Here is a 17,685-nt window from a genome sequence, read left to right on the forward strand (position 1 = left end):
CTGCAATTTTCAGAGCTGGATTTATTTTTGTGAAAGTGCAACACACTGAGATCTGTGCAAATCCAGGTCTTTGTGAGTTGCACTTTCACAATAATAAATCCAGCTCTGAAAATGCAGCTTGCAGCCACTATCTTTGGCATTCGGATCAGTCTAAAAAAAAAGTGAATGCACGTCTTTTCAATACTACTTTATTTAGTGGTACTTTAACTGACACTTGGATTTCTGAACCAATTTGCGTTATACTTGACATTTCTGTTTTTTTATTGTTTATTAGATTGTTATTAGTTAAAGGGACATACAGTGCTTGTTAAGTAGAATTAAAAAAAAAAGTATTGTGTCAAAAAGAGCAAACAACTTACTTGTTTTCTTACTAAATTAGCACTTATAAATTCTAAGTGTAGCCACTGTCTACAGCTAGATAAGCAAAGCAAGCAGGCATTGCAGCACTTAGGTTCTACTGTCACAAGATTTTTACTGCAAAAGTCCTCTACTGAACTGAACATTGGCAAAAATCTGATAGCTATCTTAGATATATCTCCTTGCTTTCTTGTAGACAATCCAGCCCACTTATACAAATGTGACAAAAAGTAACTGAGATTTCACAATATGAATAAAAAAAAGGTGAAATACTTTTAAAATGATGAATAATAAATTTACCCACTGCTAAGTGCGTTGTATATTACAATGAAACAGACTGTTTTATACCGCCTTATAAACGCAAGTGGTAACGCTACACACAATGTTGGTGTTTCATTAAAATCAATGGGAGATTACACGATCACCATATTATCATTGCCCGCATTCTTTTCCGCCGAAGATGACAAACTTGTCTTTGTAGATCTATCATGTGTTCATCCGCAGCAAAAGAGCTAAATCGTCAACGATTGAAATAAAACGATAACATTTGTTCTGTATTCAGAGTATGCGTACTCTGGTTTTCACTGGCCAAACAATTATCAAATGCCCACAATGTAGATGGCGGCTGCTGCAAACTGTTGTATGCACGTGATCATGACTTCTGTTAAAGTAGAAACTGTTTATGGCAACAAGGCGATGAGAAATGCCTCTAGCATGTCACTCTCACTTCTACCAATCATCGCGCTTGTAGCTTAGGCTCCGCCTGCTGATCTCAGCTGGGATGCAACAAGATGGCGGCCCTGTGGCAGAGAATGATGATCTGAGGAAGTACTATGTTATAGGCAGCAACAGGGCCCAGACGAAATAAGGAATATATGTTGCTGCGAACTATTGCTTGTCAGATCGGGAGACAGTGCAAATTTAAGTTCACGTTGATAACAGGTATGGCGGCTGACTTTGTTGTTAGAGAAGGAATGACAAATAATTCTTTATTACAACATCCCATGTATGTACCGGACAGGAACACACCAGAGCACTGCCATTAGGGCTCCTTCTCCATGATGTTTTGTGTACGATGGGCAGTTTATGAAAATCCATAGTGGCAGTAAGTACCGCTGCCATTGTGCCTGTTTGAAGGGACACTGATATACATATTATAAATACCGGTAAAAACGCTATTTTACATACAGATTATGCTTTTGGTGATACTATTTACCACTGAACACCGTAGTACAGTAGCATTTAGTTCCTCATGCAACAGGAGTATGAATGCTTTGTCATTTCCATTTTATTGGTGACACAGATGACACGGTTTTTTTCTATAATGTATATCAATATTAATGCCAAGTGCTCTGTGGCAAAATTGTAAACAATGGTGTTTTAACGTGCATACAGGTGTACCCTTGCTGCCTAGTGATAATATTGTTGCCAGCACTGTCATTTTTATTACTAATAAATATTAAACGTATGACCTGACCAAGCAAGAATTAAAAAATCAACAAGGGGTTCGTTCCTCTGGTGGATCATGTAATTGCAGCTGAGTCAGAGGGCCATTGATCACAACAACCACAATCTTAGCAAGAGTTCATAATTATAGGGCATAATTATAGGGTATGTATATTTTTGTGTCTATCCAGAATCTGGCAAATTTCCATGCCCAGTGTGTATATTATTTAGGGACATTATATCATTTAAAACATAATACAATAAAAATGATATCATTTATTTGGAAGCTGAAGAAGTAAAATAACTATTACAAATAATGACCTACGTTTATACAAATACTAGGCTTAATTTTTGTATGTTACTTGTTGTATGTGAATAATACAATATACTAATTAATATTGATTTTAAATGTGTATGTATGTATATATATATATATATATGTATGTATATGTGTAAGTGTATATATATATATATATATATATATGTATGTATATATATATATATGTATGTGTATATATATATATATATATATATATATATATATATATATATATATATATATATATACAGGTATACCTCACTATACAGCGATTTGCTAATACAGCGCTTTGTGGAGCTGAAGTTCAACCTCCAAGGATTTTGAAACAGTGCTATAATCATCGTGAGATTGGTAGAAAAGTGAATGGCACCATTTGTTTATACTTAGTTCACTCTGTTTATAGCATTGCAGTGCAATGCTATGATGAAGCGCATGTGAGCATGCGGGAAACGCGTCAGATCCAACCCTGCACACTGTGACTGTGTATCTCACCTAACTGTTCATTAAAATAACCACTTTGGAACCAGAGTTTGCAGTACCTTGTTTTTCTTCTTCCTAATACTATATATATATATATATATATATATATATATATATATATATACAGGTATACCTCACTTTACAGCGATTTGCTAATACAGCGCTTTGTGGAGCTGAAGTTCAACCTCCAAGGATTTTGAAACAGTGCTATAATCATCGTGAGATTGGTAGAAAAGTGAATGGCACCATTTGCTTATACTTAGTTCACTCTGTTTATAGCATTGCAGTGCAATCTGTGTCTCAGTGCTATAGTCTGGCAAATTTAAGGCGGTTTTCACTTTACAGCGGGGCTCCGGTCCCTAACCCGCTGTATGAGCGGGGTATACCTGTATATGTATGTGTGTGTATATATATATATATATATATATATATATATATATATATATATATATATATATATATATATATATATATATATATATATATATATATATATATATATATCACATGAGAAGCTGTATAGTTATACTTTGTGTCACTGAGGTTCCCAGAACATTTGTAATAAATAGGGAAATCTTTCTTACATTTTTTTCTTTATATATTTTACATGTTCCATTCCCCTGTGGGATCCATATTTTACGTTTCATGATAATTTAATTTTGTTCTATAAGTTTTACTTGGCATGAAAGAATTGCACTTGTCATTTATGAAAAATGCCCATAGTTTTAACAAGTCAATTTGTACATATTGTTTAGATAAACTGCATATTTGCTGGCAATTTCATGTTGATTGTAGGCAAAAGTTTTAAAATCATTGTTTGAAAACCTGTCCTGTTAGTGGTGTACAAAGAGTTGTAAAACAATATGTATTAAAAATGATCAACCCTTGAGGGCAAGTGCAGTATTAGCCATTTAGCCCAATGACTGTGACTCTCACCTATGATTAGGGCAGATTAATGCAATTTTACTTGTAAGTTGTACTTGAAGTTGAAAACCCCAATTTTTAATGTATGTGTATACAATAGTTGGAAAAAAATTTACCACCTGACAATCAAAACTAAAGGAACATATTTGACATCCCATTCCTAAACCATGGGCATTAATATGAAGTTACCCCACCCGTTTCCGGCTATAACATCCATAACTTTTCTGGGAATGCTTTTCACAAGATTTTGGAGTATGTTTCAGTGGGTTGTGATCCTGAAGTTACATTCTTCCACACCAAACTCATAAAACCATGTATTCATGGACCTTGCTTTGTGAACAGGGGCACAGTCCTGTTGGAACAGGAAAGGGCCTTTTTTAAACTGTTGCCACAAGGTTGAAAGCATCCAATTGTCTTAAAGGGGCAGTCTACACCCAGATTTTTTTGTTTGTTTAACAAGGTAGATAATCCCTTTATTACCCATTCCCCAGTTTTGCATAGCCAACACAGTTATATTACTACACTTTTTACCTCTTTGATTACTTTGTATCTAAGCCTCTGCAGACTGCCCCATTTTTTTCATTTCTTTTGACAGATTTGCATTTTAGCCAATCAGTACTGACTCTTGGGTAACTCCACGGTCATGAGCACAGTGTTATCTATATGGCATACATGAACTAACGCCTTCTAGCAGTGAAAAACTGATAATGCATTCAGATAAGAGGCGGCCTTCAAGGGCTAAGAAATTAGCATATGAGCCTATCTATGTTTAGCTTTCAACTAAGAATACCAAGAGAACAAAGCAAAATTGATGCTAAAAATAAATTGTAATGTTTTTCAAATTACATACCCTCTGATACATGAGAGTTTATTTTTGACTAGACTGTCCCTTTAAATGTCTTTGTATCCTGTACAATGACCCTTCACTGGAACTAAGGGGTCTAGCCCAGACCATTATCCCTCTTCCACCAAACTTTACAGTAGGGACTATTGATTCCAGAAGGTAGCCTTCTCCTGGCACTCACAAAACCAAGGATTTTGTTTATTAGACTGCCAGGTAGTGAAGCATGATGCATCACTCTAGGGAACACATTTCCACTGCTCCAGAGTGCAGTGGCGGCTTGCTTTACACCACTCCGGCTGGTGCTTGGCATTGCAAATGTTGTTGTGAGGCTTGGGTACAGTTTCATGTCCATAGAATCCCGTTCAATCAAGCTTCCAACACACAGTTCTTGTGCTGCCACAGGCCGTTTAGAATCCTGTAGTGAGTGATGCAACAGGTGATACATGATTTCTTTTTTATTCTATACTCATTGTGAATTTGTGTGGTCTACCACTTTGTGGCTGGGTTGTTTTTGTTACTAGATACTTCCACCTTTACAATAATAGCACTTATCATTGACCGGGCCGATTATAGTAGGGCAGAAATTTTAAAAACTGACGTGTTATCCTATTGCAGTTACATGTGACGTCCCTAAGCTCTTTAGTGTGACCCATTGAACTGCCAGTGTTTGTTTATGAAGATTTCACAGCAATGAAAACACACACCAACCACACACTCACTAACTGATGACCTCTGATGAAGCGCATGCGTGAAACGCATCAGGTGACATTTGCATATTCACCTGTGTACCTGCAACTTTGCTGAATAGACCACAGTTCTCTGTTATCTGTCATCTCTGTCATCTCTATCATCTCTATCTCTCTTTTGTATAAGAATGTCCCTTCAAACCCTGTTTCATGCACATTGAAATATTTCAGTCATGATTTAAATTTTTTTTTCGAAACACACATTTGTTGGACATGCCCATTTTATACAAGCTTTCTGGGAAAACATTGCAAGGGAATTGGGAACAGTCATACACACTTCACTCCAATTAAATCTCAGGGATCTTTCTTTTTAATAATTGCCCTAAAATAAAAAGTGAAAACTTCAAACTGCACTATTGACTATAGCTGTCAATTATGCCAAGACTCATCCCGCAGTTATGAAAGAAACCTGAGGTACCATCCCTAAACACATGGAAAGCGGGAGTCACAAACATGTGAATACTTGAGAAATACAAATATGGACAAAGTGACAAAATAGATGACTACCATTCAATCAAGTTTTTATGGGAAGATTATCAAGCATCGGAATAACCTGACCAGTATATATATTTTCCTATACTTACAATATTCACCACCTACAATTCCTGATAATATACACACCTAAGTTACACTATAGTAAAGACATTTCAGACCCTTTGATAACAATCACCCCTTGACCCAGCCTCCAAAATGTGTGGTGTCATGCTTACATACATTGAAATGTTTAAACTTATCTGAATAATTATATAACTTGTGTTAATTACTGAACAATTTCTTTTTTATATTTGCAACTTTTTATTTTCTTTTTGTAACTTTTGTTGGTTTGTTGTATCATTTTTCTTTCTTTAAAAAAAAAAAAAAAAAACGTTCTAAAACTGAAAGAAAAAAAAAATCTTTGCAATTTAAATTGTTGATTATTCTGCCTACATTTTCTGTATAATTCTGAATATTGTCATTTTTTACACTTCCCCCAGAAAGTTTGACGTGCTTGATCTGTGTAGTAATTTATTTTGCTAACAGGGATTCATCACAGTCCTTTAGAAAAGCTTATCAAATTATTTATCTAAAAAAAAACATTTTTTTTTTGCCTTTGCTGCAGTACTATACTAAAAAAAACACATGAAGGGGTCACACCTATTCCAGAAGCCTTTCAAATATGTTTTAAAGAGCTCTGATTAATTACTTTTTTTTGTTTTAGATGCAGTATTCCGTTTCTTCTGAGTCACAATGGATAAAATATTGGAAGGATTGGTGACCTCTTCCCATCCACTAAATTTGAAAAAAGTAATTGTTAAGAAAGTTGTGGAGTCTGCAGAAAATTCTGTCAATGAAGAGCAATGCAAGGCTATGTTCAGCCTCACAACTCGCTTAGTTTTAGAAGGTGAAGACCACTTTCAGAAGCAAGTTGGCCACCAGGTTCTGGAAGCATATGCAAGATATCACCGTTCTGAATTTGAGAACTTTTTCAACAGAAACTTTGTCTTAAGTCTCTTGCAAGAAGGCTACAGTTCTTTAGACAGGAAGGACATAGCCATCATTGACTATATCCACAATGGACTCAAGCTGATCATGAGTTGCCCTTCTGTTCTGGAAATCTTTACTGTTCTGCAAGTTGAAGTATTAAGAATAGTCTGTGAAAGACCTGAGCCTTTATTGTGCTCTAGGTTAAGCGAGTTACTTACTGATTTTGTACAATGTATTCCCAAGGGTAAAATGTCTGTAGCATTTTGTCAGCAACTTGTAAGAACCATAGGGCATTTCCATTGTATTTCTACACTGGAGAAAGAGCTACGTGAATATGTTTCTCAAGTTACCAAAGTTAGTAGCTTGCTACAAAATATTTGGAAAGCAGAACCATGTACTTTGCTTCCATCACTGCAAGAAGTGTTTGCAATTATATCTTCCACCGGTAAGTGGGTTTTGTACTTTTTTTTCTTTTTTTAATTGAAGTAATTTATTATGAAAGTCAGGTAATTTGTAATTAAAATGGATACTCATTTCCTTTAACATTTTAACAAAAGTATCAGACATGTTTCAGTTTACTTTAATACATTGCTTCTCTAATTCATATAAATGTCATGTCTTTTTTTATTATATAGCAATTGCATGAAATACGTATTGGCAACTGATATTGCATGCTTCAGATCAATGTACATAGTGCCAGCCTTTTCCATAAAAAAACAAACCAGTGCTTGGATTCATTTTACATACTTTGTTTTTAATTCATTCATGTGTTTCAGATTCTTCATTTGAACCATCTGTTGCTTTGGCAAGCCTTGTACAGCACATTCCCTTGCAGATGATCACTGTTCTTATCAGGAGCTTAACTACTGATCCCAATGTTAAAGATGCAAGTATGACCCAAGCACTCTGCAGGTAATGTTTTGATTCACATGTCTTCTGACCTATAACTTGGGATTTACAGAAATGTTTCTGAGAATAACTGTTTTCATCATTTGAATATCCAATGCCTGATTTAATTAGTCTAGATGAATGGTTAAATTCACCTGAATCTTTTACATAGAATCATTGTCATGTATTTGTGTAGTGACAGTTTTCTCAGGTAACATGGGATATATATATATATATATATATATATATATATATATATATATATATATATATATATATATTTTCTTCATTTGGGAGAGTAATTGGAGAGCTCAAGACCTTTGTTTGAAGGATACAGAGCCTTACAAGATGATAAATGTATCTGGCATGTTTAAATGTAAAGGAACTGTATAAAGTGGGGACTGGCAGCACAGAGTTTAACATGAAACCAACCCAGATGCCCTTTTGGTACCTCCCAGAACACTCCTTTCGATTGTTTACCCTATTAAACATTTTCTCAGTGTCTGTATTTCTTTTTCTCTAATACACAGTGGATTTTAACACTTTCGTTGTGCGTTTAACATTATATGACCCATTTAAGTTTTGTGCATCTCTGAATAAGCAGAATCTCTAGATCTCAGATTTCTTGTGTATAGATATGCTTAGAACAAGTACTACTTCCGGTTTTTTCTTCTTCTTCTTCAGAATGATTGACTGGCTGTCTTGGCCCCTAGCTCAGCATGTAGAGACATGGGTGATTGCTCTGTTAAAGGGACTGGCTGCAGTTCAAAAATTTACAATCCTCATTGATGTCACTTTGCTCAAAATCGAACTGGTAAGTCCACAAGTCCCCCTTTTTATATATATATATATATATATATATATATATATATATATATATATATATATATATATCCCTTTCACTGTTATTTATTTTTTCTACTAACGTCTAAAAAGTAGATGATTACTGCACACAGAGACTGCAATAAATGTGTAGCTTTCAGTTGTGCTTCTGCAATCTGTTTGTAATAAGAACAAAGTAACCCTGGCCTATAGGCCATCATGTAATAGTACTGCTGACCCAACAAGGGATGATTCATTGTTTTGTGCAGGGTCCTTTTGCGTGATCGCCTGTAAAGGACTTTTTTTCCCATTTGTTTTTCCTAGTGTAATTTAATGGTGCTGACAGTTCTTTCTTTGCTATGTATAGTTTAAAATGCACTAGGAAATATGCTATACTGTCCATATAAACTATTCTAGAAAACTTATCACAAAATGAAGTGCAAGTGAATAATTTTGAATTTGCTTAGTATAATTTTGAAGACAGCATATTTATTGTGCATTTTTCTGTTGTAATATTAAGATTACCGTATTCTATTAATTAAATTAAAACATTAGTGGGCTAATAAAATGCTGACATTAATTTTGTTTTTCAATTTAAAGCATTTTAATTACTAATCGTCCTTTTTTTTTTTTTTTTTTTTTTTTTTGTAACAATGTATTTCATCCCTTTTTAAATGGATTAATCAGATCCCTAAAATCCCACACAGGAGCCATAGTGCATTGCCACTCCTAAGAAGGCTGTGGAGCTATACAAATAAATGATGAGGATGATAGACCATTCAGGAGTGGCATATGTAGATCTCCACCAATTAGTTACCATCGCATGTCCTACTCAGGACAAGCTTGACAACAATCCTGCTGCAGAATGTTAACTATGTGGTTATTTTTATTTTTGTGAGACTATAGTGTAATTAAATAATCCACTAAATTATAGTAGGGCTTTGAAACCTAAGCACTATGGCCGTGTTTCTCAACTTTTTTGTTGCAAATACCCCCACAGGCATAAATCTTTGTCATATATTATATACCCCAACTGCAGTACATAAATCGTAATAGGCTAAACAAATAAGATTGTCGTACATTACGCATGTTATAAGCTGGTATCAGTTATATGTTTTCAGGAATTTATTTTAAAATCCAGTTTAACTGCAGGCAAATAAAACAAATCTTTGGAAGTATTAGAGCAACAAGTAATAACGAAATCAATTTATAAAGTAAACACAGAAAGAACCTGCATATAGCTCTTTAATAGTTGTCATTTACTTTAGAAAAAACTTATGAGGGAAGTAATATTCGTGCTACCTAATTTCTACATCTAACATCATCACACACACTGTTTATCAGGCTCATTTTATTGTAGCAGACTTGGATATAACACATTTCATCATGGCATTTTTTTATTTTTTTTTGTGGTTATAGAGGGGGGAAGTAGTCATTAACATAGTCAGCGAGCATTCCAAATCTAAAGTCATAACACAAAGTGTTGATTAATACATTGCCGCTAGACAAATAATAAATATCGAAATCAAAAATGTCAATATTGAGCTAGTAATAACACAAATCCTCTGCACTATTCTTATTAATGACAAGTCAGCACAACAGTAAGGTCCTTGTGGTATTGTACACATAACCTAATGCATATTTAGACATTAAACAATACATATTTGGAATATTATAACAGATAATATGCTATTACTGTTGGTTTGACCAGTACATTTAAATACTACAAGTCATTTTCCAAAAGCTAAATATAATTATTTTATAATAAATAAAAACAAAAAACTGTAGAGGCAAGAAAAGAGGAATTCTAGATTAAGTTGGGTATTTAAGTATTGTCTCTTAATGAACCTCTCTATAGCAAGATACACACTGTGGGGGGAATAGGTCAGCTAACACCAGTTCAGCAAAACTATTAGAACTCAAAATGGGCAAAAGGATTTGTTTTTGGACTGGGAGCGAATATGATCGTATTATCTGAAACCAGCCAAGTGTGTGTGTGTGTATATATAGAATAGTCTCAGAATCTACCGCTGGAAAACATGTTATCCAAGTATTACATATTTTATTAAGATATAATAAGCTTTGTATAGCCAGCATTATATGATACATTAAATAAATTGTAGCATTACCCGATACAAATTTATGTATACACATATTAATATCCGTCCAGGACCCCAGAGTGATAGTATCCCATCTCTTAGAATTGATATAGTGTCGTAATTGGAAATAAGCAAAAAGATTAACTCTAGGTATACTAAATTGTTGAAATAGCATCTCAGACGATATTATCTGTCTATTTTCTGTCATTATTTGATGAGTAAATCATAGGCCATGCTCTGTTCAGACTCTGAATACTTTCTGATAAATTCCAGGGATAAACTCTGGATTGCCTATTATAGGTAACAATTCTGAACAAAATTTATGCCATGCTATAATTTATATTTTTCTTTCTAATGACACGGTGAGTCCACGGATCATCATCAATTACTGTTGGGAATATCACTCCTGGCCAGCAGGAGGAGGCAAAGAGCACCACAGCAAAGCTGTTAAATATCACTTCCCTACCCGCAATCCCCCAGTCATTCTCTTTGCCTGTAGTGCAAGGAGGAGGTGTGAAGTTTAGGTGTCTGATGAGAAGTTTTCTTCAATCAAGATAGAGAGAGATAGATAGATAGAGATAGATATAGATATTCATTAAAATTATGGGGGGAGATAAACTGAAATTAAAATCCTCCATGTCTCAAAATTAAAACAATGTAAATATTTGCATAGGAAATTAGTACATCTAGGCAAGTATCCCTGCTTGCTTTTCCCCAGAAATTCTTAATATACAATGTTTCCAATGCACAAGAGAATTGTGGGTAAGAGTTTTTTTTATCTCCCCCCATAATTTTAATGAATTTTGGTTTAACCATGAAAATAGCTTTTCCAATGCAGCAACCAGAAATCTATCTCCTACTGATGAGTTCCAAAAAGAACGAAACGGGCTTGTCTAGTGAGTGATTTCTGGTTTGCTGTCATAATCCTGTTTAAAAGGATCACTGTGTCAAAACAGTATTTTTGAAGCAAAAAAACTGAGAATTTGCATATCTTACCCGCAATTCTCTTGTGCATTGGAAACATTGTATATTATGAATTTCTGGGGAATAGCAAGCGGGGATACTTGCCTAGATGTCCTAATTTCCTATGCAAATATTTACATTTTTATATATATATATATAGCTCTAGCTCTATCAGCTCTATCTCTATCAACTCTATCTCTAACACGCATTTCTATTTAAAGACACAGTACACATTTATTTTTTATATTCAAATAAAGAATTTTTACACTTTATCCTTATTACATAAGATGGATCAAGAGGCTTTTCAAACCATTATCCCAGGCGAAGTTGTTGCTTGTCAGTTATGTTTTGATGCTCAGGTGGAACCCCCAGTTCCTTTTTGTTCCTCATGCATTGAGAGAACTTTAAGTTTTATAGAGAGAAAATATTTGCCCATGAGCCACCATTATCCCAGGCAAATGCTGCTCAGGTGTCTCCTGTTGCAAATATGCCGCAGCTTTCTCCTCAAGCGTCCCAACCTTTTCAGTCTCCACATACAGTGCCCTGAGTTTCCTCTTGCAATCTTGTAGGATTTTCTCTACAAGACATTGCTTACCAGGTATCCCTTGCGGTATCTGAAGCCTTGTCAGCTTTCCCCATGTTGCAGGGAAGGCGTAAAAGGAAATTTTAAGGAAACGGTTAGTAAGGTTTCTGATCAAGTTCTGGCTATCCAGAGTGTCCCTTCCCATAAGCCTGAGGAAGAAGACATGTCGGTAGCATCTGAGGGGGAAATCTCAGACTCAGACAGTGTAATTCCTTCTTCTGATGCTGAAGTGGTATCCTTCAGATTTAAACTAGAACACCTTTGCTTATTACTTAAGGAGGTTTTGGCTACTTTGGACGACTCCGAAACAGCTATCGTAGTCAATCCTAAAAAGTCTAGTAAATTGAACAAATACTTTGATGTTCCCTCTGCGGTGGAGGTTTTTCCAGTTCCTGACAGTTCTGCAGAGATTATTGCTCGAGAATGGAAAGACCTGGTATTCCCTTTTTCTCCATGTCATATTTTTAAGAAGAAATTTCCTATAGCGGATTCTATTAAGGAGTCGTAGCAGATGGTTCCTAAGGTACAAGGAGCGATCTCCACTTTAGCCAAGAGGACTACTATTCCCATAGAGGATAGTTTGTTATTTTAAAGATCCAATGGATAAAAAATTGGAGGCTTTACTTAAAAAGATGTATGTCCACCAGGGTCTACAATGGCAACCTGCGGTGTGTATCGCCACTGTTACCAGCGCTGCGGCTTACTGGTTTGATGCATTGTCTGAATCTCTTCAGACGGATACCCCTTTTGATGAGATCCAGGACAGGATTAAGGCTCTCAAGTTAGCCAATTTCATCATTACAGATGTTTCCTTACAGGTTATTAAACTGGGAGCCACAAATTTCAGATTTTGCGGTCCTAGCCCGCAGTGCCTTGTGGTTGAAGTCCTGGTCTGCGGATGTTTCATCTAAATCTAAGCTCATGGCTATTCCTTACAAGGGTAAGACCTTGTTTGGAAGTGGTTTGGTGGAAATTATCTCAGATATTAGTGGAGGGAAGGGTTCTTTTCTTCCTCAAAATAAGATAAAAGGAATTAACAGAAGGGACGTCAGAGAAATTTTCATTCCTTGAAGGGTTGGCCCCCGATCCAGGAGCGGATCTTGTAGGGGGCAGATTCTCTTTTTTTTTTTTTTTTTTTTCCCCAGGCTTGGATAAGAGATGTACTGGATCCCTGGGCAGTGGACAATGTCTCCCAGGGATACAGAATAGACTTCAAATCTTTTCCTCCCAGAGGCAGGTTTCTCCTCTCCAGATTATCTGTAGACCAGATAAAAATAGAGGCATTCTTACATTGTATCAAGGACCTTGCCGTCCTGTGGGTAATAGTTCCAGTTCCCTTTCAGGAAAGGGGTCTGGGATTTTACTTGAATCCGTTCGTAGTTTCCAAAAAGGAGTGAACTTTTTGACCAATCCTAGATCTAAAATGTTTAAACAAGTTTCTGAGTGCCATCCTTCAAGATGAAGACCATACGCTCCATTCTTCCCTTGGTACAACAGGGTCAGTTCATGACAACCATAGACTTAAAGGATGCATACCTTCATGTTCCCATTCACAGGGACCATCACAAGTTTCTGAGATTCGCCTTTTTGGACAATCATTTCCAGTTTGTGGCCCTTCCATTTGTCCTTGCCACAGCTCCCAGAATTTTTTCAAAGGTTCTGGGGCTCTTTTAACTGTGCTTCGATTTCGGGGCATTGCAGTGGCACCTTATCTGGACGACATTCTGGTTTAGGCGCCATCTTTTCAACAAGCTGAATCTCATTCAGAGATCTTGTTGTCTTTTCTTCAATCCCATAGATGGAAGGTGAATCGGGATAAAAGTTCTCTGGTTCCAGCTACAAAGGTCTTATTTTTGGGGGCCATAATAGACTCCCTGTTAATGAAGATTTTTCTAACGGAGGTCAGAAAAAGAAAGATTTTTCGACTCTTGTCTTACCCTTCAGTCCTCTCCATGGCTGTCAGTGGCTCAATGTATGGAAGTAATCGGTCTGATGGTGGCTTCCATGGACATCATTCCATTTGCTCGGTTTCATCTCAGATCTCTGCAGTTATGCATGCTCAGACAATGGAACGGGGACTATCCAGACCTGTCTCCGCGTGTAGACCTAGATCAGGCGTCAGACTCTCTTCTGTGGTGGCTTTCTCAGGATCATCTCTCCCAGGGTACTTGCTTCCGCAGACCCTCCTGGGTGATTGTAACGATGGATACCAGCCTTCTAGGTTCGGGAGCAGTATGGGGCTCGTTGAAGGCTCAGGGCTTATGGACCCAGGAGGAGTCAGTCCTGCCTATAAACATCTTGGAACTGAGAGTAATCTTCAATGCTCGCCTGGCCTGAGTTAGCTTTAGCCCAGTTTATCAGATTCCCGTCAGACAACGTAACCTCGGTGGCCTACATCTCCCACCAGGGGAGAACTCTGAGTTCCTTGGCCATGACAGGTGGCCCGAATTATTCAGTGGGTGGACACCCACAACTGCTGTCTTTCTGCGATTCACATCCCAGGAGTGGACAATTGGGAAGCGGATTTTCTGAGCAGACAGACTTTTCATCCCGGGGAGTGGGAAATTCATTCAGATGTGTTTTCCAGCTTGACCCTCAAGTGGAGGCAACCGGAGTTGGATCTCATGGCTTCTCGTCAGAATGCCAAACTTTCGAGATACGACTCGAGTTCAAGAAATCCGCAGGCATTTCTGATCAATGCTCTGGCAGTTCCTTAGAACTTCAGTATAGCATACCTGTTTCCTCCGTTCCCTCTCCTTCCAAGAGTCATTTCTCGAATCAAGCAGGAGAGGGCATCTGTAATTCTCATAGCCCCGGCGTGGCCTCGCAGGATTTGGTATGCAGACCTAGTGGAAATGTTGTCCTTTCCACCTTGGAGACTGCATCTGAGGAAGGACCTTCTACTTCAGGGTCCCTTCCTTCATATTAATCTTGTTTCTCTGAAGCAAACTGCTTGGAGATTGAATGCTTAGTTTTATCTAAGCATGGATTTTTAGAGTCGGTCATTGAGACCTTGATTCAGGCTCGTAAGCCTTTGACTCGCAGGATTTACCATAAGATCTGGTGTAAATACTTGTATTGGTGTGAATCAAAAGGATACTCTTGGAGTAGAGTAAGGATTCCTAGGAGTTTGTCCTTTCTCCAGGATGGTCTGGAGAAGGGTTTGTCGGCAAGTACTCTAAAGGGTCAGATTTTGGCATTGTTTATTTTGTTACATAAGCGCTTGGCGGATCTGCCAGACATGCAATCGTTTTGTCAGGCCTTGGTTAGAATTCGGCCTATGTTTAAACCTGTTACTCCTCCATGGAGTCTTAACCTTGTTCTTAAAGTTTTACAACAGGCTCCGTTTGAGCCTTTGCTTTCTTTAGATATTAAGATGTTATCTTGGAAAGGTTTTTGTTTCTTGTTGCCATTTCCTCTGCTCGGAGAGTTTCTGTAATTCCCCTTATCTTATTTTTCACTCTGATAAGTTTGGTTTCCTGTCCAAGGTGGTTTCGGTCACGAATATTAATCAGGAAATCACAAAGGACGCTTGTTACATAATCTGGATGTTCGAGCGCTAAAATTTTATTTGCAGGCAACTAAGGACTTTCGTCAGTCTTCTGCATTGTTTGCTTTTTTGGGAAACGCAAGGGTCAGAAAGCTACGGCTACTTCACTTTCCCTTTGGCTGGAGAGCGTTATTCACTTGGCATATGAGACTGCTGGACAGCAACCTCCTGAGAAAATCACCGCTCATTCCACAAGGACTATTTCTTCTTCCTGGGCCTTCAAAAATTAAGCTTCTGTGGAACAGATTTGCAAGGCTGCAACTTGGTCATCTTTGCACACTTTTTTTCGAAATTCTATAAATTCAATACTTTTGCCTCGCATGAGGCTTCTTTTCGGAGAAAGGTTCTTCAAGCAGTGGTGCCTTCTGTTTAGGTTCCTGTCTTGTCCCTCCCTTATCATCTGTGTCCTCTGGCTTGGGTATTGGTTCCCAACCGTTATTGATGATGATCCGTGGACTCACCGTGTCATTAGAAAACTAAATTTATGCTTACCTGATTTATTTATTTCTTGACACGGTGAGTCCACAGACCGCCCTGTATTCAGACAGTTTCTTTTTATATAAACCTCTGCACCTTGTGTTACTTCCTTTCTCTCCTTTCCCTTTGGTCGAATGGCTGGAGGATTGTGGGTAGGGGAGTGATATTTAACAGCTTTGCTGTGGTGCTCTTTGCCTCCTCCTGCTGGCCAGTAGTGATATTCCCAACAGTAATAGATGATGATCCGTGGACTCACCGTGTCAAGAAAGAAAGAAATTTATCAGGTAAGCATACATTTCGTTTTTTGCTTGGTCATGACAAAAAAAAAGTATTGGTGAGTTTTTGGAAAAAAGTATTGGTACTTTTACTCGGTCTTTAAAAAAAAAAAAAAAAATGGTATTGGATGGATAGATAGACCCATTAACAACAATAAAGATAGACCGGATCAGTTTTAAGCACATAGAAAAGATCGCAAATATTATACTTTATCTACAACCTTTTTACCCTTTGAGATAAGATCCAGGAATACAATAAATTAAAAATGGATCCAGCAATTTTATACCCTTCTATACATAAGATCTACTGTATTAACACAATATGTAAATCTTCTTTTAGACCTAAAAAAAAAATATACTGGAAAATGCTGTACACAAACAGATCAGATAAACATTGTTACTCCGGTTAAGAACATAGACAAATTGTATGAGGCCAATATCTGGGTTAACCTTTTTAGCTTCTCCACCTTAAGTAATAGCATATAAGTCTTCTGCACTTTATCATAGGTAGCAGATACAATCTCAAAAAGAGGCCTCAGAGGCTAGGTTAACTTGCCTCTCTCAAGCACTTCTTTTAACCTCCTTAGCACCACTGAGGGAGATTATTTTGCAATATTTTTAATATTGTGCAACCAAACAACATAGGGGGAAGCAGAGAAACCAAAACCCCCCAGATACTTGCAGATCAGATGGTAAACGATCAGTGCAGGTCTTGGTAGTGATGAGGATATCCTTAACAGCTCAGGACCATAGCTACAGGCATCACGCAGACCTTCCTGGAACCAGGCAACTTTATGAGGGAAATACAGGGCAGCTTCCTTGCCTTATAGCACCGCAAGGCCAGAGCCACTCGCCCAGATCCCACTGAGTGCGCAACATTCCTACCTACAAGCGGGGTTGTACAGCACCGGGCACGTGATCCCCACCCCACCCCACGCCAGATCTCCCTAGACCCAAGTATCGCTGAACTAGGCAGCAACACAACAAACGCCACTGTAGGACCCTCTTGTAGCACCTGCTCCGTGTCGGATGGATGAAGATAGAAGATGCCGTCTGGATAAAGACTTCTGCCCGTCTGGAGGACCACTTCGCCTGGCTTGGATGAAGACTTCTCCCGGCTTTGTTGAGGACTTCGGCCCGGTTGGATGAAGACTTCTGCCGCTTCCTTGAGGATGGATGTCCGGTCTTCAGAACAGTAAGACGATCTTCAGGGGGTTAGTGTTAGGTTTTTTTAAGGGTGTATTGGGTGGGTTTTATTTTTAGGTTAGGGCTTTGGGCCGCAAAAGAGCTCCGCGCCGGATGTCTTGAAGATGGAGCCGCGCCGGATGGATGAAGATAGAAGATGCTGTCTGGATGAAGACTTCGGCCCGCTTGGATGAAGACTTCTGCCGGCTTCGCTGAGGATGGATGTCCGGTCTTCAAAAACTGTAAGTGGATCTTCGGGAGTT

General features: G+C 37.7%; 1 protein-coding gene across 1 annotated transcript in view; it reads left to right on the top strand.

Moving 5' to 3' along the window:
* The first annotated feature begins 1,134 nt into the window (after positions 1 to 1,134).
* USP38 (ubiquitin specific peptidase 38) overlaps positions 1,135 to 17,685 on the top strand; it is a 31,454-nt gene continuing 14,903 nt past the window's right edge. The window contains exons 1-4 of the mRNA XM_053700210.1: positions 1,135 to 1,299; positions 6,315 to 7,025; positions 7,357 to 7,492; positions 8,153 to 8,282. Of these exons, the coding sequence (XP_053556185.1) occupies positions 6,344 to 7,025; positions 7,357 to 7,492; positions 8,153 to 8,282 (948 nt within the window). The 5' untranslated portion in view covers positions 1,135 to 1,299; positions 6,315 to 6,343. The remainder of the gene's footprint in view (positions 1,300 to 6,314; positions 7,026 to 7,356; positions 7,493 to 8,152; positions 8,283 to 17,685) is intronic.

The sequence above is a fragment of the Bombina bombina genome, chromosome 2 (assembly GCF_027579735.1).
Source record: "Bombina bombina isolate aBomBom1 chromosome 2, aBomBom1.pri, whole genome shotgun sequence".
Lineage (NCBI taxonomy): Eukaryota > Metazoa > Chordata > Amphibia > Anura > Bombinatoridae > Bombina > Bombina bombina.